At 46.3% G+C, this 26,725-nt stretch overlaps 1 protein-coding gene across 13 annotated transcripts in view; it reads left to right on the forward strand.

Annotated features, from left to right (window-relative positions):
• LOC137521131 (leukocyte tyrosine kinase receptor-like) overlaps positions 1-26,725 on the forward strand; it is a 353,345-nt gene that overhangs the window by 235,191 nt on the left and 91,429 nt on the right. For 10 of the 13 annotated variants that reach the window (XM_068239973.1, XM_068239976.1, XM_068239972.1 and 7 more), the window contains exons 3-4: positions 21,107-21,185; positions 24,979-25,071. In XM_068239973.1, coding sequence (XP_068096074.1) covers positions 21,107-21,185; positions 24,979-25,071 — 172 coding nt within the window. Of the gene's footprint in view, positions 1-14,229; positions 14,429-21,106; positions 21,201-24,978; positions 25,072-26,725 lie in introns of those variants that run through there. The other 3 variants (XR_011022053.1, XR_011022052.1, XR_011022054.1) reach the window with 3 other exon arrangements.

A 26,725-nucleotide genomic window follows, 5' to 3' on the forward strand; every position in this document is an offset into this window, starting at 1 on the left:
GTATATGTGCCCAGTATGTGTAGCCAGGGGTATATGTCCCCAGTATATATAGTCAGGGTTATATGTGCCCAGTATATGTAGGTAGGGGTAAATGTGCCCAGTATATGTAGTCGGGGGGTATATGTCCCAGAATAGGTAGCCAGGTGTGCCCCCAGCAGGAGGGGAGCAGCGCAGAGAAGAGTGAGAGCTGTGAGCAGCGCAGGATGGATTTGCTGCTACTTTGGTCTGGTCCAGTCCAGAGCAGGGGAACCAGAACTACCGGCGCTGGCGCGAGACGGAAGGTAAGTTCTGCCCACTGCCAGCGACCCGCACATTAGTTCGAAGGGGAGAACCCTAAGGTGAGGGAAGGGAGGGGAGATGGCCCCCCTTCTCCACCGCTGCTCACAGCTCTCCCTCTTCTCAGCGCTGCTCTCCTCCAGCTGGCCGCAAGGGCACGTGGCTGGGGACGGTCAAGGGGCGTGGGGCCTGTTTAAGCGTGGGGCCTGGGGTGATTGCCCCAGTTGCCCCCCCCCCCAAGGCCGGATCTGATTCAAAGGACTTTGTTGAGCCAACATTCAGGTCTCTGAGCTGCAGGGTTGTTTTGCCACAAATTGCTACACCCCCTCCTCTGTGGTCTCGTCTTCCCTTACTTAGGACTGAGTAATTGTATGGGATGGTTACTTCAAATTTGTGGCCCGCATTTTCATCAATCCAAGTTTCAGTGATGCATGAAAAATCGCATGTCTGAATAAGGTCCGCAATAATGGCTGTCTTATTGTTTATACAGTAGGCATTGCAGAGCGATGCTGTGACTGAATGGGGCTTAGCAATGATGACTGGGTTCACTGCCGGGGTGTTACTGCATCTCTGACTAGGGACATGGCAACCACTGCTACTTTCAGCCTCTGATTTCCAGTAAACATCACTGGAGATCGCTGGAAAGTTCTTTTCCTTGAATGGACCTGGGTCCCTGAAGGTGGACTGAGTCTGAGTGTGGCACTTTTTATGGGCCAGACCATCTTTTTTACCTCTGTGTGTTTTATTTAAAATCCCTAGAGATTCCAGCAAATTAGCTTGTTTTTTTCCAATGTGAGAAGCAGCTCTTGATGGCCTGAGGGACAGTAAGAAGCTGGCCTTATATATTAACATTTCTTTTTGGGAAGGAATGGGTTAATTAAGCTCTTCCTCGATTGTTGTTGTTTATCAGTAGGGGGTAGACAAAAGCAAACTGCTGGCCTTGAGAATCTGCCAGAAGAGGTGTGAAAATTCCATTGATGTGCAGAAACAAGTGGCCTACTAAGGTTCACTTAGAAAGGCAACAACTGCATGTTATAAAAAATCCCATTCCCCTCTCTTCTTCAACATAAAAATACTTCTCCAGCCCCATCTGTAAGAGAACAGGGCCCATATGCAAATCACATTTTCACCTGAGTTTTCTCCTAAGTCATGGGGTCTGCAACCTTTAAGACAGAAAGAGCCACTTGGACCCGTTTCCGAAAAGAGAAAAAAACTGGGTTTCGCAAAACCATTATAAAACAAATCTAACACTGCATATATTGTTTCTTACCTTAATGCTATATACAGGATCAGATATGACCCCAATATGTACAAATCGTTAGCAGATATGACCCCAATATGCACAAATCATTAGCAGATATGACCCCAATATGCACAAATTGTTAGCAGATATGACCCAAATATGCACAAATTGTTAGCAGATATGACCCCAATATGCACAAATTGTTAGCAGATATGAACCCAATATGCACAATTCGTTAGCAGATATGAAGCCAATATGCACAATTCTTTAGCAGATATGACCCTAATATGCACAAATTTTTAGCAGATATGACCCCAATATGCACAAATAGTTAGCAGATATGACCCCAATATGCACAAATTGTTAGCAGATATGACCCCAATATGCACAAATCGTTAGCAGATATGACCCCAATATGCACAAATTGTTAGCAGCTATGACCCCAATATGCACGAATCGTTAGCAGATATGATCCCAATATGCACAATCCTTCAGCAGATCTGACCCCAATATGCACAATGCTTCAGCAGATCTGACCCCAATATGCACAATCCTTCAGCAGATATGAAAAGAAAAACCCATTTACTCACCTAGTCAGAAGACCTCCTGTCACGATCTCCTCCTGTCCCGACCTCCGGTCCCGACCAAATCCCACGATCCTCTTCCTTCCCGACGTCACGTCCTGCCTGCATTACACTGCAGGGCTACGGGAAAATGGCCGCCCGAAGCCCTGTGCTCCTACTGCGCATGCGGGGCTGCACAACGTGCGGGGCTGCAATAGCTGACATTACACCGGCCAGCGGCAGCACACGTCACACGCGCGCCGCAGCCACTGACACACACTACTGGAGCCGCGGCCTAGTAGCCGCGGCAAAGGTGAAAAAGAGCTGCATGTGGCTCTGGAGCCGCGGGTTGCCGACCCCTGTCCTAAGTGATATTTTTAAACTTGTTGATAAAATGCTTTTTTAAACCACCAGAAAGCAAACAAATACGCAAAATAGTTTTGATAGTACCATTTCACCTACTTTTTGGTATTTTTTTTAATTGCAAAGTGATTAAAAGTTATTATAAATCGAAGATAAAACAATTATCTCCTAGGAGTAAACTTCGGCAAAAAAGTGAATTGCATATGGACCCAGAAAAGAGACTACATAGAAAAAGAGAAAACAACTTACAGGCATTATCACATACAATGACAGATATACAATACTACACAAGAAATTTCTACAATGTCACCTGGAATAAAAGACGGTTCATATTGCATGTTCATATTCTACTGGAAAAGGGAATGAATGAGGGACAAAGAATGGGAGAAAGTTTAAAGGAAAAGAAACAAATACATGTTTTTAAAGAGAATCTGTATTGTTAAAATCGCACAAAAGTAAACATACCAGTGCGTTAGGGGACATCTCCTATTACCCTCTGACACAATTTCGCCGCTCCTCGCCGCATTAAAAGTGGTTAAAAACAGTTTTAAAAAGTTTGTTTATAAACAAACAAAATGGCCACCAAAACAGGAAGTAGGTTGATGTACAGTATGTCCACACATAGAAAATACATTCATACACAAGCAGGCTGTATACACCCTTCCTTTTGAATCTCAAGAGATCATTTGTGTGTTTCTTTCCCCCTGCAGCTATCTTCCACTGAAGTGTCAGGCTGTTTCTTCCTGCAGAGTGCAGACAGCTCTGCCTGTATGTAATTCCTCAGTATGTGAAAGCCCAGCCAGCTCAGAGGAGGCTTTATCTAGCTTGTAAAAGATAAGAGAGAAGAGAGAAGCTGCCCTAATCTAAATAATACACAGGCAGTGTGCAGAGAGGGGCCTGGAGGGGGGAGATGCATCACAGAACCACAACACTGAAGAACTTGGCAGCCTTCCAGACGCAGGCTGACAAGTCTGACAAGAGAGAGATAAGTTGATTTATTACAGAGATGGTGATATTAGAAAGTGCTGCAGTAAGCCAGAACACATTAGAATAGCTTTTGGAACTTGTAGGATGATAAAAAACAGGATGCAATTTTTGTTACGGAGTCTCTTTAACAATTCACATGCCCAACTCTTCTACAAGAAAAATACTTGTTGAACACTATCTGTAAGAAAACAGTAGAGAGACAACACAGAGATGAATAATCCCTCTTACATGTAGACAAACATATGCCAAATATAGAAAACAAATCCACTGTCCATGATAGCACTTGCCTTTTAAATGGGTCCACAGGCAACCGGTCAGCCATTAAAAAGATGCAAATATGTGCACCTGTATCTGCAGTACCAAATCCAGCAAGAGCTGAACATAGACTGGAGAGAGACCTTGGTCGCACACAATCATAGATTGTGTGACCAGCAGGGGGCACATGAATAGCAGGGGCCCCGGGCTCTGCTGCTGCGCCGGGACCCCCACTCCTCATGTAACACCAAAAGGGAAGTGCAGGTGGACCCCAGTGCTCCCACTAACTGGGGAAACCACCCACAGCTGCCACAGAAACAATATGTCAAATACAGGAAACAAATGCACACTTTAAGACAGCACTTGCCTTTTAAATTAGTCCACAGAGAGTATAAAAATATATATATAAATAATAATAATAAATATTACACATTGCATGTGTACAATGTTATCCGTGAAAAAAAAAGATGGTTCATATTTGCATATACAGTGTATATATTACACTGGAAAAGAGAGTAAAAGATAGACAAAATGTGCAAGACAGTTGAATGGAGAAGGAACTATTACATGTTTTAACAACTCACATGCTTAAAGGATGCTTACGAGGTGAAAAACTGTAAAAAAAAAAAGGTAAATACCTATTGCTATTTATCATCCTTAGTGGACGCCACCTGCGCCCCCCATTTCATTCCGCCATGTCTTATGTGTAACTCCCAGTCTCCCATGGGGTCCCGACCCGATCCCCCGGACCGTCCTCGGCTTCTCCAGATAATATGGCCGCAGGGTCCTGCCGCGCCTGCGCTGTTCTTATAGCCGCAAGTGCGGCTGCGCAGTTCTGAGTCCTCCTCCAGCTCTGACCTCATCCCCGGGGGTCTTGCGTGCTTTATGTACACAAGGCTGCTGGAAACGAGGTCAGAACTTAAGGAGGACTCAGAGCTGCACAGCCGCACTTGCAGCTATGAGAACAGCGTAGGTGCGGCAGGACCAGGCAGCCATATTAATTGGGGAAGCTGAGGACGAGCCGGGGGAGCATGTCGGGCCCCCACTGGAGACTGGGAGTTGCACATAAGACATGGCAGAATGAAACGGGGGGCGGGGGGGGTTGGGTGGAATGTTGTCCCCTAAGGATGATAAATAGCAATAGGTATTTAACTTTTTTAAGTTTTTTGCCTCGTAGGTCCTTTAACTCTTCTTCAACATGAAAAATACTTGTTGAGTCCTATCTGTAAGTACTCAGACACACTATAAGCGCTTTTCTGAGCGCTTATTGGCCTCCTGTGAGAAAACGCGGAAAAGCCGCCGCGTGTACTCAGAACAAGGCGGCTGATTCCGCGTCCAACGCGGCGGTTGGCACGCATAGGCCTACATCTAGTAGTATGGCCGAACGCGGAGAAACCGCCGCATGCCTTGATAGCGGTGCGGCGCTTTCCGCGTCCAGCGTGGCGGGTGCTTTACATTACACGTCTGGTGTGGCTGGGACTGATAGTCCACACAGGTTCAGAAGGACGCGCGCGCGCGCTGAGAGGCAGAACTTATATGACAGCCAGAAGGAAGTCAGCTGACCAAGCCGGTCAGCTGACGGCAGTACCACTTCCCATTGGTCCAGCACTTAGGGGAGGCGCTGGAGAGCGCCTTGCTATATATACTGGGTGCTGGTCATTCTCTGGTTGTCTGCCGTTGCGATCACTATGGGGTAGCACTCAGACCTTGTCAGTATCTGTGATATTATCTGTGTTATTATCTAGACCAGTTCCTGGGTGTTGACGATCAAGGACCTCACACCTCAGTCTAGGGAAAACTGTATCTTATCTGTGTTATTACCTAGACCAGTTCCAGGGTGTTGATGATCAAGGAGCTCACACCCAAGACTAGGCATTGTTGATTATTTGTTATGACCTTCTGCTTTCCTGACTACTCTTCTGATCTCTGATTAGGTACTTCGCTATATCTGATACTCTGTTGCCGAACTCTGCTTGTCTTAGGATTCCGCATCTGTCTCCTGTCTCTGTCCCTGATCTGTCTGTCTGTTACCGACCCGGCTTGTCCGACCTTGAGAGCTATCTCCCCAGTCTAGAGATAGCTCACAGACCTGGGGGTGACACCCTTCCTTGGTGTCACTCACACTCTGTCCTTCCTACTCCTAGCCTGACCCCTCCCTCGGGAGAGTCTCAGGCTTACGTAAGGAACGTGTTACTGTGCAGTACTCCTTACTGCTGTGCACCTGCTCCTCAGGTGCAGTCCTCAAAGTATTTCTGTTACACCAAACACTCTTATTACCCAGGTGTCCAGAGGTTAGAGATATATCTGATTATCGGTGATACTGCAGATCATCAATAATCGGGTATATATCTGTATTCTCGGTGATACTGCAGATCACCGGTAAGCAGACCCTCTCTGTGTTACACCGATCGTTACACCTCCATAGTTTTCTGAGAGCTTTCATATTGACTTACATTAAAATTGCAGGAAAAATCTTAGTAAAATTGTGTTTGCAGTCAAAATTATGCAATTTTTCTGCGATCGCGATTTTACCATGAGTCCTAAGAGAACAGAAGAGAAACAATATAGCAAAGAACAATCCATCTTACATGTATAAACACATATAATGACACTTATAAAATATTACACAGTGCATGCATACAATGTTATCTGTAAATAAAAATGGTTTATATAGCATATATACCATACTAGAAAAAAGAATGAATGGGAGACAAAAGGCTCTATTCAAAAAAGTGTGTTAACTCAGTTAGCACGTCTAAAGCTTTGGGCATGCTAACTAGGGTGCTAAGCAGTTAGCAGGCCTAAGGCTGGTTTCACAGTGGGACGTTACAGGCGCCCGGTAGAGCAGCCTGTAACGCAGCCCACCGCACAGCAATGAAAAATCAATGGGCTGTTCCCAGTGCCCACGTTGCGTTACTCAGTAACGCTGCGCCATAACAGAACGTACTGCATGCAGTACTTAGACTGCTTGCACATGCGCTGTAATGTTGGGGAGGAGCGGAGAGCGGCCAAGCACATGGCTAATTAATATTCACTGCACTCAGTGACATGCAGTGTTTACTTCCTGGAGCGGCCGCTCTGTGCGGCGATTGGCCGGGCGGGACCACGTGATGCTGCATGCGTCCAAGAGTGCGCATCACGGCATCACGGACGCCAGAGTGAGCTGCACAACGCGGCTCACTCTGACGTCCACATTATAGAGCACCAGGCGTTGCGTTAGGGGCACGTTATGCGACCATAACGTCCCCTAAAACGCAACGTCCTGGTGTGAAACCAGCCTAAAGCTTTTATTGATCGCACGCAAAGTTTAGCGCTGCCGGTAGTGCGCAAAACGTTGCACCGGGTGCGGCTGAAACGGCGCACGGCGCGACGTTTAGGGGGCACCCGGTGCGACGTTTTAAGTGCACCCAGTGCAACATTTTGCGTGCTAAAGGGCGTTAGGCGTGCTAAGGGGCTTTTAGGCGTGCTAACTAAATTAGCACCCTTTTGTGAATCAAGCCCAAAGATTGGAAGAAAGTTGAAAGGAGGAGGAACAAATAAATGTTTTAACTGTTCACATGTCCAACTCTTCTTTAACATGAAAACTACTTGTTAAACCCCATCTGAAAGAGAATAGAAGAGAGACAACACAGAAATGGGCAATCCATCTTATATGTATACATATACAATGACAGATATAAAATACTACATCCAGTGGCGGCCGTAGGCCTGTGCTGTCTGTGCATCCTCACAGGGGCTCCATGTCATGTGGGGCCCATTTAGCTCCATCAGTCAGGCCCAGATCATCCTCTAGGTTTGTGTATGTCGGCAGATTGTGTGAGTTTCTCTGAGGACAGTGAACGGCATGCCTATGTGCTCTGTGATGTGCTGCTGAAGATGTCAGTGCTATATAAATACACAATTATAGTATGGAAGGACATTAGACCATAAGAATGGTAGTGGTTAGCATGTGAGCTCCTCTGAGGACAGTCAGTGACATGACTATACACTATGTAATGTGCTGCAGAAGATGTCAGTGCTATATAAATACATAATTATAGTATGGAAGTACATTAGACCTTGAGTATAGTAGTGGTTAGAGTGTTAGCTCCTCTGAGGACAGTCAGTGACATGACTATGCACTCTGTAATGTGCTGCAGAAGATGTCAGTGCTATTTAAATACATAATAATAATAATAATAATAATATGGTAGGACATTAGACTATTCTGTAAAACGACTGTGGAAGATAACAGTGCTAAATAATAACAACAAAAGGTTTTTGCCCATTTATATTTTTACAAGTTTTGATCTATGACACTTCTGCATGGGGAGCAGTGATAATTGCTTGTGGCCTAGTGAAGTACAAGATATGATGAATAGGTGGAAAATATGTGCGACATTAATACAGTGCTTACAGATTGTAACTTAGGTTCACATACTTTTATGTTATTGACAATATTTGAATTGACCCATGATCTGTTATGACCACGCCCACTCACATGGGGCCCCTACATTCATTCTGCACAGGGGCCCACTGTTGATTTTGTCCGTCATTGACTAAACATGACATTCCTACAATGTGATCTGTGTGATCTGAAGAAAAAAGGGTAAGGCTACTGAGGATGGATGGGAAGAGAGAGGTGCTTATTAACAGCCTGTAAGGGCCCAATCTGCTTTTTAAGTCGCTAGTGTAATGTAAACTATATGATAGAATGGTAGAGATCTCACTGTTGCAATTACCGAAGATTTGTGGTAAACGCAAACGCGATACAAGCAGCATTTTTTGCGATTTTAGAGCTATCATGATTGCAATGTTTTTAAAATGTGAATCACAATTGCAAAAATGTATGGTATTAAATATACGATAATCGCAAAAAAGCCAGCATTTTGCTATCCCCAGTGTGAACGGGAAGAGTGTAAGGCTAATGAGGATTCTGGGGGTAGATAGGGAGAAAGGGTCAGGGAAGTTTCTAGGCTTCAAACCGGAAGGAGGAAATGTGCAGTAGTGAGTCTTGCAACGCATCCAATAGGACGCGTGCAAGACGTTTGGAACGCAGGAAAGCCGACGGACTTATGGGTAACTAACCCCCTCTCTCCCAGCCGCACAGCTAAGGCAATTAAGCCCCATTTAAATCACAAGTTAGAGTCCTTAGGGACTCGTGAGCTCCACGCCTGTTGAGAGGTATATGGAGGCTCAACCACCAAACAAAAGTTCTGGCAGCACCGGGAAAATGAATGTGTGCTAAGTCACTGAGAACAATGTACAACTAGAATTATGACCACAAATAGCACCACACCATTATATATCACAAAATATCACAGTTTTATTGATACAATTTAAACAGAGCTATCAAACTTAAAAACAATTAAAAACCCATGAGACACCACACTGCAATGGTTAATATATAATACATAATGTAGTAGCTGATGGCATACCAATAATGCTATCACCTGGGTAGTTCAACGTAAGAACTGCCACGGGTATTGAACCCGGGTTCATGAGATCATATTATAATAAAGTGCAAACACATATACAAAAACATTATACGAGGTTATGGATAAACCATATATAGAAAGTGCAACCTGCGAAAAAAAGTGCATATAGTGCAAGACCATACATGAAAATCTGTGGTAATTATAACCCATGATGCTGAAAAAGCTAAGTGGTAGGATGCTGGGACCGTATAGGCAGCATGGAGTGCAGAAAAACGAGGCTTACATGACCCAGGAAGGATAAGACCATGGAGGTGTCTCAAGAATGGAGGAGGCCCCCGGCAGACTTCTCTACCGGTATCGTGGCAGTCACGCCGCTTTCTCAAGAGAGGGGGATCCTGTGTCAAACCGGCATGTATGCCGGGAAGATATAGCGCTAGAGGTGCGGTCACGTGAGCGCCAGAGGTGCATCACGTGATCCGCCCCCATTACGCCAGCCAATGCGGCGAAGAGGAGGCATCAGAAGGGAGCAAACAGTCCACACTGGAACGCACAACATGTAAGTGTATGGGCAGTCCGGAGGGACAAGTAGTACACATCACAAGAAGGAGAGTAGGATAACGCTGGAGCGCATATGACGTAAGTATAAAGGCCCATACAGACGGCAGATTTTTACGAACGACGGGTCGTTTGAACATCCCGTCATTCAGTCGTCCGCACGCCAAATCGGGCCTCCGGGACCCGTCGTTCGAGCTCAGCTCGGGGTAACCTGCTTAGGAGGATTTCTCAGGCCTCACTGGGCCGATTTTCTAAATTTTTTTCCCTACACGGAACTAGCACTTTGCTAGCTGTGTGTGGTACGCGATCGCCGCCGCTACCTGCCGATTTGCCGCTACCGCGCCATTCTGTATGGGATTTCCTGCTTACTCTGATCGCCGGAGGCAATCGGAGTGGGTGGGGGGATTCCGCTGCTCAGCGGCTATCATGTAACGAGCCCTGGGCTCGCTACATGATTTCAAATTTTTTTTTTTAAAACGTGCTCTGCTGCCCCCTTGCCGCGGGAATTGGACCGGCAAGGGGGTTAAGGTGAATCAGAGGGAGCAAAAAGAATACAATGCCGGTATTGAATATAACAAAGCCAGCAGAAAAATATGATACAAATAAATAGACTCCCGCTCCTATATGCAGTAACTTCAGCATCCATACCTCTATAGCCCCATAGTGTAATTATATATTTATTAGCCTTATTATAGATAATACAATTTCATGCATATACAATCAATAACAATACACATATATATATACACAACAATTATAACGGCAAACAAATTGCATTGCATAGAAATAGCAGGCAAACCAGAGTTCCAAAGGGTGTATAAACAACACCATAGACCATCCATATTTTGATATAAAGTTCTTTGAGGCAGTAATTGAATATCCAATCAATCTTAGTGGTATAAAAACACCACGTATCATCAAAACGATGAAAACTCCAAAGAGCGACGCAAGAATGATGATGGTCCATAATAAGAAATTCCCAGAGTCATTGTAAAACGTCCATCACACAATATTCCAACAAACCCTTGAAACAATAGATGCACATGGATGTATCTGAAACAGATCAAGAAGTAGGTTAACAATTGATCATGGTTTAATTGTTTTTACGTTTGACAGCGCTGTATAAATTGTATCAATAAAACTGTGATATTTTCTGATATATAATGGTGTGGTGCTATTTGTGGTCATAATTCTAGAGGTATATGGAGGCTGCCATATTTATTTCCTTATAAGCAATGCCAGTTGCCTGGTTATCCTGTTGATCCTCTGCCTCTAATTCACTTAGGCTTAGCCATAGACCCTGAACAAGCATGCAGTAGATCAGGTGTTTCTGCCATTATTGTCAGATCTGACAAGATTAGCTGCATGCTTGTTTCTGATGCAGATTCAGACACTACTGCAGCCATATAGTTTAGCAGGACCGGAGCAGTGCTCTTCAGTGCTGCTAGATTTGGGCGCAGCCGGCGCCTCCATAGACTACAATAGGAATCATTCCTATTGCAGTGCTTAGTGAGTAACGTCGGCTCCGTCAGAAGACGGAGCCGAGGTTGCGTAAAAAACACAATAATTCGGCCTCCAGCAATCGCTGGAAGCCGACTTATTTAATTCCCCCACTATCCATGGCGGCCTGGAGGGGGAATAGTAATTAAAACGGCCCGGACTTGTGCAGAAGCAGGATCAGCCATATATCGGCTGTATCCTGCGCCCAAGTCTACCGGCGCCGATTTCAAATGTACTCTAGCAGGACTGCCACGCAATGTGTATTGTTCAAAAGGAAATAAATATGGCAGCATCCACTTACTTCTCACTACAGGTGTTCTTTAAAGGGATACTGTAGGGGGGGTCGGGGGAAAATAAGCAGAACTTACCCGGGGCTTCTAACGGTCCCCCGCAGACATCCTGTGCTCGCACAGCCACTCGCCGATGCTCCGGGCCCGCCTTCAGTTCACTTCTGGAATTTCTGACTTTAAAGTCTGAAAACCACTGCGCCTGCGTTGCCGTGTCCTCGCTTCCCCTGATGTCACCAGGAGCACACGGTGCAGGCACAGACCATACTGGGCCTGCGCAGTACACTCCTGGTGCCATCAGCGGGATCGAGGACACGGCAACGCACGCGCAGTGGTTTTCAGACTTTAAAGTCTGAAATTCCAGAAGTGAACCGGAGGCGGGGCCGGAGCATCTGTGAGTGGCTGCGCCAACACAGGATGTCTGCGGGGGACCATTAGAAGCCCCGGGTAAGTTCAACTCATTTTCCCCTGACCCCCCCTACAGTATCCCTTTAAGTTACCTGGGGCTTGTACCAGTTTCCTGCAGGGGACAGACCGATGCTCTGGTCCCCCGCAGCACCCTCCTTTCGTTCTAATGCACTGCCCTGGTCTGCAGGCCTCCTAATCGTGCTCCCATGGACGAGAGCGCTCTGCACATGTAAAATATGAAAAACGAAGTATTGCACATGCAGAATGCTGTTGCCAGTGTTTTGCGATCTTGTGAGTGATTTAGATTTTAACTCTTACCTGCGCGTTCGTTTTTTTTATTTTTTTTTACAGTGCTTTTCTTAGCGCTTTTGCAGAGCGATTTGTATTTTCACTTTCTGACTCAAGTCAGGAAATGAACTCTTTGATCCGTAAAATAATAATTACAATGGGCTCTATTCACAAAGAGCCAAATTTTCCGCAAAATTTTACCGCTATATTCCCGCCAGCGGTAAACTCCGCATTTTTTCCACATTCACTAATATTTTCCGCATGTTTTCCGCATGCGGGAAAAAAGAGAGGCGGAAACAGCCATTATTCATGCGGGAATCATGCGGTAAAAAGGTCGCATGAAAAAGTTTTTTAAAAAAAATAATTAAAGTCCACCAAGCACAGCCCTTAGCCTCCACACTTCATTAAAGTCAATGGGATGCGGAATATATCACCTACTATTTGTAGGTGATAAAAAAATCGGTAAATAACGACGAAATGATGCGCATGAACATTTTTGAGAATTGATTTTTTATTGCGGAAAATACCGACTTTTGCGGAAAATTTTCCGCATGAATCCCGCACTTTTACCGCACTTTTTCTGCATGCGGAAAAAACATGCGGAACATTTTGAGAATGTCAACTTGACTGTGTTTTGGTCGCAAACTTCCCGCATGTACTTTACCGCATGCGGGAAGCCTTTGAGAATAGAGCCCAATGTATTTATTCTTAAAAGCGCTCGGGAAATCACTATACAAAGCGTATTTTCAAGCGCTTTGCAATTTCCCTATACCTTCCATTGAGGCAAATCGCCCTAAAAATGGTACAGGCATCGCTTTGGTGAGCGGATTGGAATCAAACCGCTCATATGTGAACACTCTCATAGTGAATAATTGCACAAAAGCTTTTAGGGCGATTTTGAAAATTGTTGGCGCTTAAAAAAATCCCAAAAGCGCGCTTAAAAAATCCCAAAAGCGCCCAAGCTTTTAAAGTGAAACTTTTTTTTTTCAGCTTTCAGTTCCGCTTTGAAGGGAACCTTATCTCAAAATAGTTTTATTTACCTGGGGCTTTTACCAGCATCCCGCAGTGGCCGTGTGCCCTCAACATGCTGGAGCAATGCTCCAATCCCCTGCAGCAGCTAAGTTTCGTTTTCGGTGACTGGCCAGTCGCCAAGCTATTGCACCTGCGTGGCCCTGCCTGCTCATCTGCGCTCTCGCTCACATCGCTGTCCTGCGCATGCGCAATAAGAGAAATCGGGGTTGGTGACGTGAGCGAGAATGCGTGTCTAGGGCCATGCAGGCGCAGTGGCTCGGCAATGAAACTTAGCCGCTGGGGGGGCGGGAGTATCGTTTTAGGATGTCAAAGGCACAGGTGACTGCAGTGAGTTGGTAAAAGTCCCAGGTTACTGAAAAGCCTTCTTCTTCTTTTTTTTTTCTCCTTCATTTGAGTTAAAGGGCAACTAAAGCAAGAGGTAAATGGAGGCTGCCATATTTATTTCCTTTTAAATCATACCAGTTGCTTGGCAGCCCTGCTGCTGTATTAGGATGCTGTAGTGTCTAAATAGCACCAGAAACAAGCATGGAGCTAATCTGTCAGATGTGACAATAATGTCACAAACACCTGATCTGCGGCATGCTTGTTCAGGGGCTACGGCTGAAAGTATTAGAGGATCATAAATATGGCAGCCTCCATATCTCTCTTGCTTCAGTTGCCCTTTAACTCACTTCGCCAGGTTCGCAGCTTACTGCACATATGCAAAAGGCTGTGAAGGCGGAGCTTAAAACGGACGGGGACGGGGCTTATCGCGACCAAATGGGGGGCAGGAATGCTTTTCGATTTGGAGGCGGGGCTTTGCAGCGGCAGCAGAGGAACATTTTGGCCAATGTCTGGCTGCTCAGGACAAAGTCTGGCCCTGGAAATGACTGATCACGTATTATTGCTACCACAAGGAATTTACATCCGTTTTTTTTTTAAGTAATATCAGCCCAGGATGAGCGTCAAACCGCCAGAAACTGATTTCTGCTCTCAGAAATCTAATTCTATGGCATCTATTTTACCTTCACAGTGTCATTTCTACGAGCGGCCGCTAGGGGGAGCTCCGGGATGTAGCCGTCTCTACTATCAGGACAGCCGGTCTCTATGGCTGCTTGTTCCTGGAGCCGGTGTATGTCGGGCCTGACTGAGAGCTCCTAGCTGTCGGGGATACGGAGAGAGGGTTGCACGTCTGTCTCCGCTGTTGCTGCTGCTCTGTCTGCGAGGAGGTCGGTCGCGTGCCAGGATGACGTCATAGCTGTTACTGTGACGCAGGTGGGCCTCACGTGTACCGCTGAGGATGGCACCTGCAGTGACACGTGACCACTGCTCCATCTGCTATTGCTGTGCCATGCTAGTGGATGGAGGGGAGGCATTATGTGCAACAGGGAAAGATGAGGGAGTGCGCCGTGCTGTATATACTGCTGCAGGTGCATCATGCAGTTATGTATTCAGGCGTGCACATGCCTACCCACACTCCAATTTTACCACTGCCATGTGGTATGTGACTCTGAGCTTACTTGCATAATCTGTGTTTAGCATTCAAAGTCTGTTGGCCCTCATGTTACATGGAGGCAGTAAAAGTGGCTTGTGATTGGCAAATCAATTTTGGATGTGTGTATGCACCCTAAGGAGGCCACTAACCAATTTGTAGTGGAAAAATTGTTTGAGCGCTCAGACGTTCTGATCGGATTGGTTGTAAATAATCTGTTGATAGGCACATTCGATTACAAACAAATATAATAAAAAAAAAAATCAGTTGTCCGATTGGATGTTTGTCAAATCAAAATTTGGCTTTTCTTGTTGGTTGTGATAGGAAGCAAAGATTGGTCTGTTGATGGTGTAGTGAACAATTTTTTTTCCAATTAGAATTTATTGATCGCTTGAACGATTTTTCACTAGAATTTAGAATGTTAGTGGCCACCTTTTAGTTACTTTGCCCCTCCCTCTACTTTAATGTGATGTACACAGGGCCCAACTGTTTAGAGTACTCTGGCCTCGGAGCAGTGCTTTTTAGCGCTGCTAGATTTGGGCGCAGCCGGCGCCTCCATAGACTACAATAGGAATCACTCCTATTGCAGCGCTCAGTGAGTAACGTCGGCTCCGTCAGAAGACGGAGCCGGGGTTGCTTAAAAAATACAATAATTTGTCCTCCAGCAATGGCTGGAAGCCGAATTATTTCATTCCCCCACTATCCATTGCGGCCTGGAGGGGGAATAGAAATTAAAAACTTGTGCAGAAGCAGGATCAGCCATATACCGCTATATCCTGCGCCCAAGTCTACCGGCGCTGATTTAAAATGTACTCCTCTGGCCTGCCCCTTAGAATGTGACTGCTTCTCCCCTCCCTATTGTTGCCTAGTAGGAGGCTCCATCCCCATCTCTAGGCATTACTGCCTTCTTTCTGGCAGCATGATTATAATTCGAGCAAAGCTGCTGCAGCCATCATCTTGTTACCTAAAGCTAGGCATTGTAACACTGGTCTGCCCCTCAGTATGTCACTGCTGCTGCCCTCTTCAATGCTGCTGGTGCTGTATGTATGTCCCTGTGTCTGCACACTGGCCCCAATGTTCAAGCCCTTTGCCCTTCAGCTCACCTCCTTGGTATGTCCTAGAAGATTGTAAGTGTATTGCGTCATCACGCTAGCAACATGTTAGTCATATGCAATAGAACTTGCAGTGTCTGAAACAGCTGATTATCAGCTGGTTTTGGAGACATGCGCATTTGCCTTGTAATTTTGCGCTGCACTGCCAGCAAGCCACATTAGAAGCTGCATAAAGGACTGTACCATTCCTTGTTTGGAGTGCAGCATTCTCCATACACAGTGGTCTATTGCTTGCTGTGGCACTGAAGTAAAGGTGCAGTCCGTACAGAGAATGGGCAGCGCGTACGCAGAAAGGAGCAGTCCGTCTGCAGAATTCTGCAATCCGTACAGAGAATGGTGCAGACCTTTAGACAGCTTAAAGAGAATCTGTATTGTTAAAATCGCACAAAAGTAAACATACCAGTGCGTTAGGGGACATCTCCTATTACCCTCTGTCACAATTTCGCCACTCCCTGCCGCATTAACCACTTAACATCTCAGTCGTTTTCAGCTTATGCATCCGAGCAATGTTCACCTGCCATTCATAAGCCTATAACTTTATCACTACTTATCACAATGAACTGATCTATATCTTGTTTTTTCCGCCACCAATTAGGCTTTCTTTGGGGGGTACATTTTGCTAAGAGCCACTTAACTGTAAATGCATTTTAACAGGAAGAATAAGAAAAAAAATGAAAAAATTCATTATTTGTCAGTTTTCGGCCATTATAGTTTTAAAATAATACATGCCTCCATAATTAAAACCCACGTATTGTTGTTGCCCATTTGTCACGGTTATTTCACCATTTAAATTATGTCCCTATCACAATGTATCGCGACAATATTTTATTTGGAAATTAAAAGAGCATTTTTTACGTTTTGCATACATCACTATTTACAAGCTTATAAAAAAAAAAATAGAGAGAAATATTTCATCTTTACATAGATATTTAAAAAGTTTAGACCCTTAGGTAAATATTTGTGTTTTTTTTTTTTTTTTTATAGTAATGTTTTTTTTGGTTTTTTTTTATTAAACATTTTATGTGGGCATTTTTGGGAGGGTGGGATATAAAAGTGTTTTATTTGGGGAAATATTGGTGTATTGTAATGTTTTTGGGCATTTACTTGTAGTTTTACTTTTTGGCCACAAGATGACAATCTCGATTTTTTTTTTACATGACGTCACTCTAAGCGTACAATGTACGCTTAGAGGGACACCGCTTCAGAAAGAGCGAAGCTTCCGAGAGAAGCTGTCGCTTTTTCAGCGGGGGAGAGGAATCAATGATCGGGCTCCATAGTCCGATACATTGATTCCGTGGCTACCGACTCCGCGGCCGGGAGTGCGCGTGCACGCGCGCGATCAGCCGCGGGAGCGCGCCTGTCCTCGACGTTTTTATACGTCAAGGAGGACAAAGTGGTTAAAAGTGGTTAAAAACAGTTTTAAAAAGTATGTTTATAAACAAACAAAATGGCCACCAAAACAGGAAGTAGGTTGATGTACAGTATGTCCACACATAGAAAATACATCCATACACAAGCAGGCTGTATACACCCTTCCTTTTGAATCTCAAGAGATCATTTGTGTGTTTCTTTCCCCCTGCATCTCTCATGCACTGAAGTTTCAGGCTGCTCTTTTCTTCCTGCAAACAGCTTTGCCCTTGTCTGAATTTCCTCAGTATGTGAAAGCCCAGCCAGCTCAGAGGACGATTTATCCAGCTTGTAAAAGATAAGAGAGAAGCTGCTCTAATCTAAATAATACACAGGCAGTGTGCACAGAGGGGCCTGGAAGGGGGAGTTCATAGCAGAACCACAACACTGAAGAACTTGGCAGCCTTCCAGACACAGGCCGACAAGTCTGACAGGGGAAAGATACATTGATTTATTACAGAGACTGTGATAGCAGAAAGTGCTGCAGTAAGGCAGAACACATTAGAATAGCTTTTGGAACTTGTAGGATGATAAAAAACAGGATGCAATTTTTGTTACGGAGTCTCTTTAAGGTGTGGTTTCCAGGCAGGGCAGCACAAAATGTAGGGCAAATGCTCATAGCCGATTATCAGCTGATTTCAGGGACATTTCAGAGACTGAAAGTTCTTTTGCGAATGTGCAGGAGTAACATGGAGCAAGCGTGATGTCACAATATGTTATCAAAAGAACAGGACAACAGTGCCGATCCTTTGCTTTTGATTCCATTGATGATCCTGGGAGCTGCTGGATCGATCGAGGCACATGGCAACTGTAAGGTGGTTGAGCGCACCAGTTGTTTTACTCACTGTGACACAATATGGTTATGTTATGACATTTAGGAGAAGCCAACTATCTAGGGCATACCGACACACCAGCAGTCTGAGTCGGCACATAGCTTCTGCAGCCCCCACCTCATCCACTGCAACTTAGGGTGCATACACACATGCTATTTTGATTGGCAGATCACTGTCCAATTTTACTACCTCCATGTAGTAGGAAGGTCAACAGATTGTGGATTGTATGCAGTGTTCTCCCCAGAAATTCTTTTCAGCCGGGTGGCATGACAAAGTAGCCGAGTGGGGAAGTAAGGTCCCTTTTACACTAGGAAATGCAATCGCGAAACCTACAATTTCCACTACCCGCGATTGCAACATATAGCTGCCGGGAACGGAGCACGATCGCCCACCAATTGCGATTCATAAAAAAACGACGAATGCTAGTGGGAAAGGAGCACGGCGATTAACATGTTATCATGGTGCTCATTGTGATCTGCAAAACTGCTGCGATACGCTTTCTGAAGCAGATCGCAGCTAGTGGAAAAGGGCCCTAAGGTCAATATATAGTGCATTGTAATATACTGGGGCACATTACTGAGCACAGAGCAGTGTAGTATACTGGGGAACAGTACTGAGCACAGAGCAGTGTAGTATACTGGGGAACAGTACTGAGCACAGAGCAGTGTAGTAAATTGGGGTACTTTTAGAGAAGAGAGGAAAGAGCAGAGCAAGAGTAGAGGAAAGGGAGAGCAAGAAGAGAGAGAAGGTGAAAGACAGCAAAAGTGAGAGTTTGACCCCATGGGATTGTGGTTGTGGTCAGTTTGGCTGGCTTGCAGCTGTTCGACATCATAGTAAGTAGGACCAGGGTGCTAGTGTGAGATGCAGGTGGAGCAGGGCCCAGCAGCCAAGGGGCCGGAAGGGCCCCAGAAAATTCAACAGTGAAGGGCCTAGCTTCAGCCATGGCACCTGTGCAGAGCTCAGTGCCCAGCAATGGATAGGTGTGCCAGTACATTATATATTATACATTTATATATGGGATGTGGATGTATATACTGATATAAATATACACCTGATGACAGATATACGTCCTGCTACATATGGACAGATATTAACCTAATGATGCAGCATGCTCTCATATATGCCCCATCCATCATGCACATGATTTGTCATGCATGATGACACAGGAGGGTCTGCACAGCGACACAGGAGGGTCTGCACAGCGACAGCTGCATGATGACACATGGGGGCTGCATGGTGTGACATGGGGGTTGCACGATGACACATGGAGGCTGCATGATAAGGGGTTGCATGGTGAGTCGGTGACACATGGATGATGTTGACACTGGGGGGCTGTATGATGAGGGACTGCATGGTGACCGTGACACATGGGGGTTGCATGATGATACACGGGGGCTGTAAGATGAGAGGCTGCAGGTGTCCCCTCCCCCTTAGAATAGGATGATTAAACCTTTTGGATGGTTTGCTGGTTGACCTCTCCCTTCCCCCTGGGTCTGGCTGAAGCAAAGGGCACAGACATGCTCCCCCTGGGCCCCGGCGCGCCTCTGATCCCAGTTGTCAGCACAATCAATTATTCTAGATATTCCTAATAACTGCACCTTATTACTAGCCAGAGGATTCTTCTACGCAGTAGACAGGGGAAGCCGGTGCTAATGGTACGGTCCGTTCCCACTTTCACACGCGGAATGGCGTCAGGTGGGGTCTTGCATACCTGGAAACAGTAGCAATGGATTTCTGATGCGGAGGGCCGGGCACGTGGGTGGCCAGAGTGAGGCAGTGAGGTTCCTGGGCCCGCGGTCGCAACCACGTGTGTGGCGGCCACTCAGCTGCTGAGGCTCAGTGTTGTTTCCCAAGCGAGCCTCTGACTTCCCCAGCTTGCGTCCTGGCAGCCAAGTGGTGCGACTGCATGGTTGCAATGAGCGGTGTTCTGACGTCTCGTGCTTGAAGCTGGGAGCCCGGTGCAGCTGGTGGTCGGCTTCCCTTGCTGTCCTTGATGCTGAGGTGCTGCCAGGGGCTGTCTTCTGGTCCCTCCATGTGCCAGTAGCCATCCCAGGGCTCAGCTGATCCGGTACTGCAGCCAACTTCAAGTCTATGTGGGTAGCCGTCCCGTAGCCGGCTCCTGCAGCACAGATACACAGTGCGCCCTGGATGTCCAGTAAGCCCCCCCCCCCCCCCGCCTCCATCCCGTGAAAAGGAGATAGTGCTGTGGGAAGGAAAGGGGATAGAAGGGCCAGAGTGCCTGTGTGTCACGCAGCCCTCTTACGGCGCCGGATTGTATTGAAAAAAAGTCCTGCCTGACTTTTGGCAGCCGGGCGGGGATTTAAAACACTCGGGCGGCCCGCCCACCTAATTAGGCCTGGGGAGAACACTGTGTATGAACAGATTGTGCAGGTAAGCTCTTATACCAGATGGAAGTAGTAAAATTGGCCAATCAAAATTGGGAGCTAGTCTACATTAGGGGACCCACCGCAAATCCCCATAGACACTTTCAGCTGGGCCGCAGAAACGGAACAAATGTCCGCTTTCACCTTGTTTAAACCCCCACAAGCCTTATACCCATGGATAGGTAAGCATATCCTCTAACGAATTGTGAGGTTTTCGGTCAAAAAAAGTTGAAACGGGCTGTGTAGGAGCCGCCGAACGGCCTTAATCTCGGTTCCGTCGGCCATCTTCGTTCTGCTGTGCAGGTCCTTTCTTCCTCCTCATTGGAGGGTTTGTTAGCTGCTGACAGAAGCTGGCACGCTCCCACCGAACAATCCCTCCAATGAGGAGGAAGAAACGACCTGCAGAGCAGAACCAAGATGGCTGACGGACCCGAAATTGCGGCCGTTCAGCGGCTCCTGTACAGTCAGTTACAACTTTTTTTTTGACCGAAACCCGCAAAATTCGTTAGAGGACATGCTTAGCTACCAGAGGATATAAGGCTTGTGGAGGTTTAAACAAGCAAACGGAAGACATTTGTTCCGTTTTGCAGCCCAGCTGAAATTGTCTATGGGGATTTGCGGTGGGTCCCCTAAAGTAGACTAGCTCCCAAAATTGCATGTGTGTGTACCAGGCTTTAGCATGGACATTAACTGCTTTCTGAACTCACCACCTATCATTTGCCCAGGTCTGGATGAAGAAAGAAGAGCCTGTGGTGACCAGTCCCAGCGCAGTGGTGGCCTTCGACAGCTTGACCATGACGCCTGGTGAGGGATCGCTTGGTAAGTATGGTGCACTGCTTTTTGCCCACTGCCACTTCTCATTGGATGGATTTTTATTTATTTATTTTTTGTTCAGTCACTGTGGGCCTGATTTGCAAAACTTGGCGAGCATTGATAAAGGATACCACAGCCGAAGGGTTGTGGTAAAAATGATTGCAGCACTGTGTAGGTAGTAATCAGCATATACCTGCTCATCCTCCTGCCCCCCTCCATCTGCCGCCGTTCTCACTCTATACATGCCGGTGTGCGGCGACTTTACTGAACTTTGCCCCGGACATACTGCGCCCTGTGTCCGCAGTATGTCCTTCCCCCTTCACTTCTGGCCGGCGCACAGTGCGAGACTCAGAAGCACGCTGACCCCTCTGTGCTGCGTGTGCGCTCCATTACACCGAGCGTCACATGCTATTCATGCTGCAGTCATTTTTACCACAACCCTTCGGTTGTGGTATCCTTTAATGGGGGAACAAATCCTTTGTACTAACTTTTATTCATATTGTAGATATTGCTGCAAATGCTCGGGCCTCCATCTTTGCCGCATTGATGGGATTGTGACCTAAAGCACAGATACTTACCTATAAAGAGGGAAGTCTATGGATCCTGCAGAGTTTTCCCATGTCCTCCTCCAGACCTTCCTCGTTGCCCAGTACTCTCTTGAAGTCCAGGTCTGCGCTCCCCTCTGAGCAGTAGCACCTTGTTTAACCTCCTTGGCGGTAACCTCGAACGTAGTTCGGGGTAAGCCGCGCAGGAGGTTTTCTCCGGCCCTGCTGGGCCGATTTGTTTAATTTTTTTTTTTTTTTTTGCTGGATGCAGCTAGCACTTTGCCGCCGCCGCCCTGCGCTCGATCGCCGGTATCCGCCGCGCTCGATCGCCGGTATCCGTCGCGCCGCGCACGTCCCCCCTAGACCCCGTGCGCTGCCTGGCCAATCAGTGCCAGGCAGCGCTGAGGGGTGGTTCGGGACTCCCAATGACGTCCCGACGTCGGTGACGTCATCCCGCCATCATGGCGACGGGGGAAGCCCTCCAGGAAATCCCGTTCTTTGAACGGGATTTCCTGATCGGAGATCGCCGAAGGCAATCGAATCGGGCGGGGGAATGCCGCTGAGCAGCGGCTATCATGTAGCAAGCCCTGGGCTCGCTACATGATATAAGAAAAAAAAAATAAAAAAAAACTGCTGCGCTCCCTCCTGGCGGAATTTTTTATACCGCCAGGGGGGTTAAAGGTAACCTTAAGTCAAAAATAAAAAATGAGTTTTACTCACCTGGGGCTTCCCCTGCCCTCTGCAGCTGATCGGCACCCACGTAGAGTCGCTCTGATGCTTCTGGACCTACTTCCGGTTTCGCCGTCACCAGCCGTCAAGCTGGGAACACGAGTGATTCTTCGCAAAGAATCACTCGCGTTCCCAGCCCGGAAGTAACCGCCGGCTGGTCCAGGAGCATCAGAGCGATTCTACGTGGGTACCGATCAGCTGCAGGGGGCTGAGGGAAGCCCCAGGTGAGTAAAACTCATTTTTTATTTTTGACTTAAGGTTACCTTTAATGGGAACCTAAAGTCAAGTAAAATAATGAGATTAACTCACCTGGGGCTTCCCTCAGCCCCCTGCAGCCGATCGGTGCCCTCGCAGCCCCGCGCCGATGGTCCGCAATAGCAGCATAGGGGGCGATATATACAGGCTGGGAACGCGAAGAATCACTCGCGTTCCCATGCCTGTCGGCCAGTGACGGCCAAACCGGAAGTGTTTATCGGCGGGTCCTGGACCATCGGAGCGGGGCTGCGAGGGCACCGATTGGCTGCAGGGGGCTGAGGGAAGCCCCAGGTGAGTTAATCTCTTTTTTTTTTTTTTTTTTTACTTTAGGTTCACTTTAAGGGACCCAGCAGAAAACCTCATAGGGAAATTCTGCTAACGTGATTGGGTGGACGGCACCCTCTTGAACCAGGGCTGTGGAGTCGGTACAAAAATCTTCCAACTCCGACTCCTCAGTTTCTGAAACCAAGACTCAGACTCCAACTCCGGGTACCCAAAATTGCACAGACTCCGACTCCTTAGTCTAATACTTAACAGGGCTGTGGATTTTGTACAAAAATCATGCGACTCCGACTCCTGACTCCTCAGTTTCTGAAACCATGACTCAGACTCCAACTCCGACTCCACAGCCCTGTCTTGAACTGCTAGGTTTCAGATGTAGTAAACTACCCCCCTTCTGTAATTTGAAACCACTATAATATAGTAACTGAATCAGGAGGCTCTACATGTGCTTATCAAATATATGCAATACAAAACCGCTTGATATCCCCTATTAAAACTCCAATTAAAACCATAAAGACAGGAGGGGAGCACTCCATCACACTTTTCCACTTATCACCATCAGGTCATGCTCAATAGTGGTCACTGAGCCTATGCAAACCACATTGGCCACCGATATGGTTGATAATACGTGGACCCACCACCTCACTTGGTTAAAGACGATCAATTGGGATTTATTTAGTATTTAAAAGTGTACAGAAAAAGGGTAGTCGTAGGTAAGCCAGACATCAAAGTTTATATCACACAGAGTTCAGGCCGAGATTTACCTCACAGGAGTTGCAGCGAGGGACATGCTGGGAGCTTGGGGCTGGACAAAGCCCCCGGTAAGTAGCACTTATTTTGCTTTATAATTGCCTGATAACTCCTTTAACCCTCCTGGCGGTTAATTTTTTTTGCCAAAATGGCAAAAATCCTTTTTTTTTTTTAAATTTTTTTTTTTGTGTTTCATGTAAAGCTACCAGAGTGGTAGCTACATGAAACACCACTAGAGGGCGCATGTGTCCCTCTAGTGCGATCGTCGCCGGCATCAATAGCAAACAGGGGAACGCGTATATAACGCGCTCCCCTGTTTGGCTTCTCCTGTCGCCATGGCGACGATCGGAATGACGTCATGGACGTCAGCCGACGTCCTGACGTCAGACACCTCCGATCCAGCCCATAGCGCTGCCCGGAACTCATTGGTCCGGGCAGCGCAGGGCTCTGGCGGGGGGGGGGGGCCCTCTTGCGCCGCTGCGTACGGGCGATCGCCGCAGAGCGGCGGCGATCAAGCTGTACGCGCGGCTAGCAAAGTGCTAGCTGCGCGTACAGCATTTTAAATGGAGCAAATCGCTCCACCACAGGCTGAGATATCTTCCTGCGCGGCATAGCCCGAGCTCAGCTCGGGCTTACCGCCAGGAAGGTTAAAGCATATAGTATACGGCCTTAGGCCCCAGATTCAGCCAGGCCTCTTAAAGAGACACTGAAGCGGAAAAAAATTGTAATATAATGAATTGGTTGTGTAGTATGGATAATTACTAGAACATTAGAAGCAAAGAAAATATTCTCATATTTTTATTTTCAGTTTTATAGTGTTTTTATAACATTGTATCATTCTCAGTTTATTGTATCATTTGCAGTTTATACACTACTCAGCATTCTAAATGCTTTTACAGAGCAGCCCAGCAAACTTTTGACCTGGCTTCTGGCAGAGAAAAAGAAAATAGTGACACTTGAGATAACAACTTCAGAAGAGGAGCTCTCTGCAACTTTGAAAGTCTTGGAGCTCAATGGCTTTTTTGCATAGATAACAGGAGTTTCTTAACTCTTCCTGTATTGGAAACAATATTAGACACATCTCTCCTAATGTTTTATTTCTTAGCTGTACTACACATACAAATAATTTTTTTTCCCGCTTCAGTGTCTCTTTAAGTATATAGCTATACAGTTATGTCAAAGTCCTTTACATAGTGCACTTACCTGGTTTTGTTGTCCACAAGGGATATTGCGGCCCGAAACTGCCTTCTGACTCACACCAGCAGTGGACGTGTGGCCAAACTAGTTGACTTTGGAATGGCATGTGACATTTACAGGTAAGAATCTAAAGTCTGAGTATTACGCTGTGGTACCATCCTGATTTATAACTATTACCACTAGGGCTTGTAAACACAAGTATGAAACAGGTGCATACTCGTACATGGAGGGAAGTGTGGGCCTAAAGAGGACCCTGGTCAGCGGTGGGGTTGAGGATGACATGGGAAGCCTCTGGGTCAAGCTCTAGTTTCTAAAAAGTTAATCTGTAGATAAGATAAAAATATATCTCTTTTGCAAAAAGATATGGAGGCTGCCATATTTCATTTTAAAACAAAACCAGTAGCCTGGAAGTCTTCCTGGTCCCGTGTCTTTAATATTTTAGCCATAGATGCTGAACAAACATGCAGCAGATCAGGTACTCTGACTCAGGTTTTACTAAATTAGCCATATGCTTGTTTCAGAGTTTTGACTCAAGATACTACGTATGCCAGAAGAGCAACAGGACTGCCAGGCAAGTGGCATTGTTTACAGAGAAATACATTTGGCAGCCCCCATATCACTCTCACCTCGGTTTCCCTTTAAGAGAAAAGCTAATTAAATAACTGCCTGTCTTTTTGTATTGTACCATGTAACCTTTTTATAATGCTCTGTCTGGAGTATTTTTTCCATCTCGCTGTCCCTCTCAGAAAATGCGTAAGATGTGTGGTTGTTGTTTTTTTTTTTTTTTTCCTTTAGAGCAAGTTACTCTCGAAAGGGAGTGCCTGTTAAAGCGGACCCAAACCAAACATTTTTTTTTTTTATTAAAAATATTTAGTTGCACCACTCTGACACATACAAAGATAAATAAACACTCCTTCAAACCTATGAGCATTTCAGTGCATGCTTTTCACCCTTTTCAACTAGGATTATACTGGGGGCAGCCATTAGCAATTCCTCCATTGCCGGACACCACCTACTCCACCAGTTTGCCGTTTTTTTTCCTGGCAATTTGGAAGGAAGGGAGGGGTTCCTCCAATAAATGTAAAATATTTTATATTTGTCATCATGCAGCTGAAAAAAGGCTGCTATTTATTATTATTATTAATATTATTATTATTATTATTATTAAAATTTGGAAAATAGATTTTATTTCTGAAAATCTTATATTTTTAATTTGGGTCCACTTTAAGTGGATGCCACCTGAAGCCTTTGTAGAAGGAATATTTACCTTCAAGACCGACTCCTGGTAACCAATACACTGATGTCATCTATTCACTACCCACAGGGCCGGTTCTAGCTCCAATGGGGCCCCGGGACAAAAATAACTTGGGGGGGTTCACTTTGACCCTCCTCCTTCCCCAACCACTGATGGACCCCCCCCCCCCGTCCCCCGTCCCCTGCCGTCTCCATCAGACTGGCCAGCTGTGCTCCCTAGTGTTAGGTAGTCCCCCTCCAGTATATAGATGGCCAGTAGTGTTCCCCAGGATTAGGTAGCCCAGAATAGATAGCTAGATGTGCCCCCATGATTGGGTAGCCCTCCAGTATAGATAGATGTGCCCCATAAATAGGTAGCCTCCCCCCTCCAGTAGAGTTAGCCAGATGTGTCCCCATCCACACATGATTAGGTAGCCCCCCCTTCCCCCAATATAGATGGATGTGCCCCCCAGGATTAGGCAGCCCCCCTCCCAGAATAGATAGCTAGATGTGCCCTCATGATTAGGTAGTCCCCCCAGT

This window comes from Hyperolius riggenbachi, chromosome 6 (genome assembly GCF_040937935.1).
Source record: "Hyperolius riggenbachi isolate aHypRig1 chromosome 6, aHypRig1.pri, whole genome shotgun sequence".
NCBI classification, from domain to species: Eukaryota; Metazoa; Chordata; class Amphibia; order Anura; family Hyperoliidae; genus Hyperolius; species Hyperolius riggenbachi.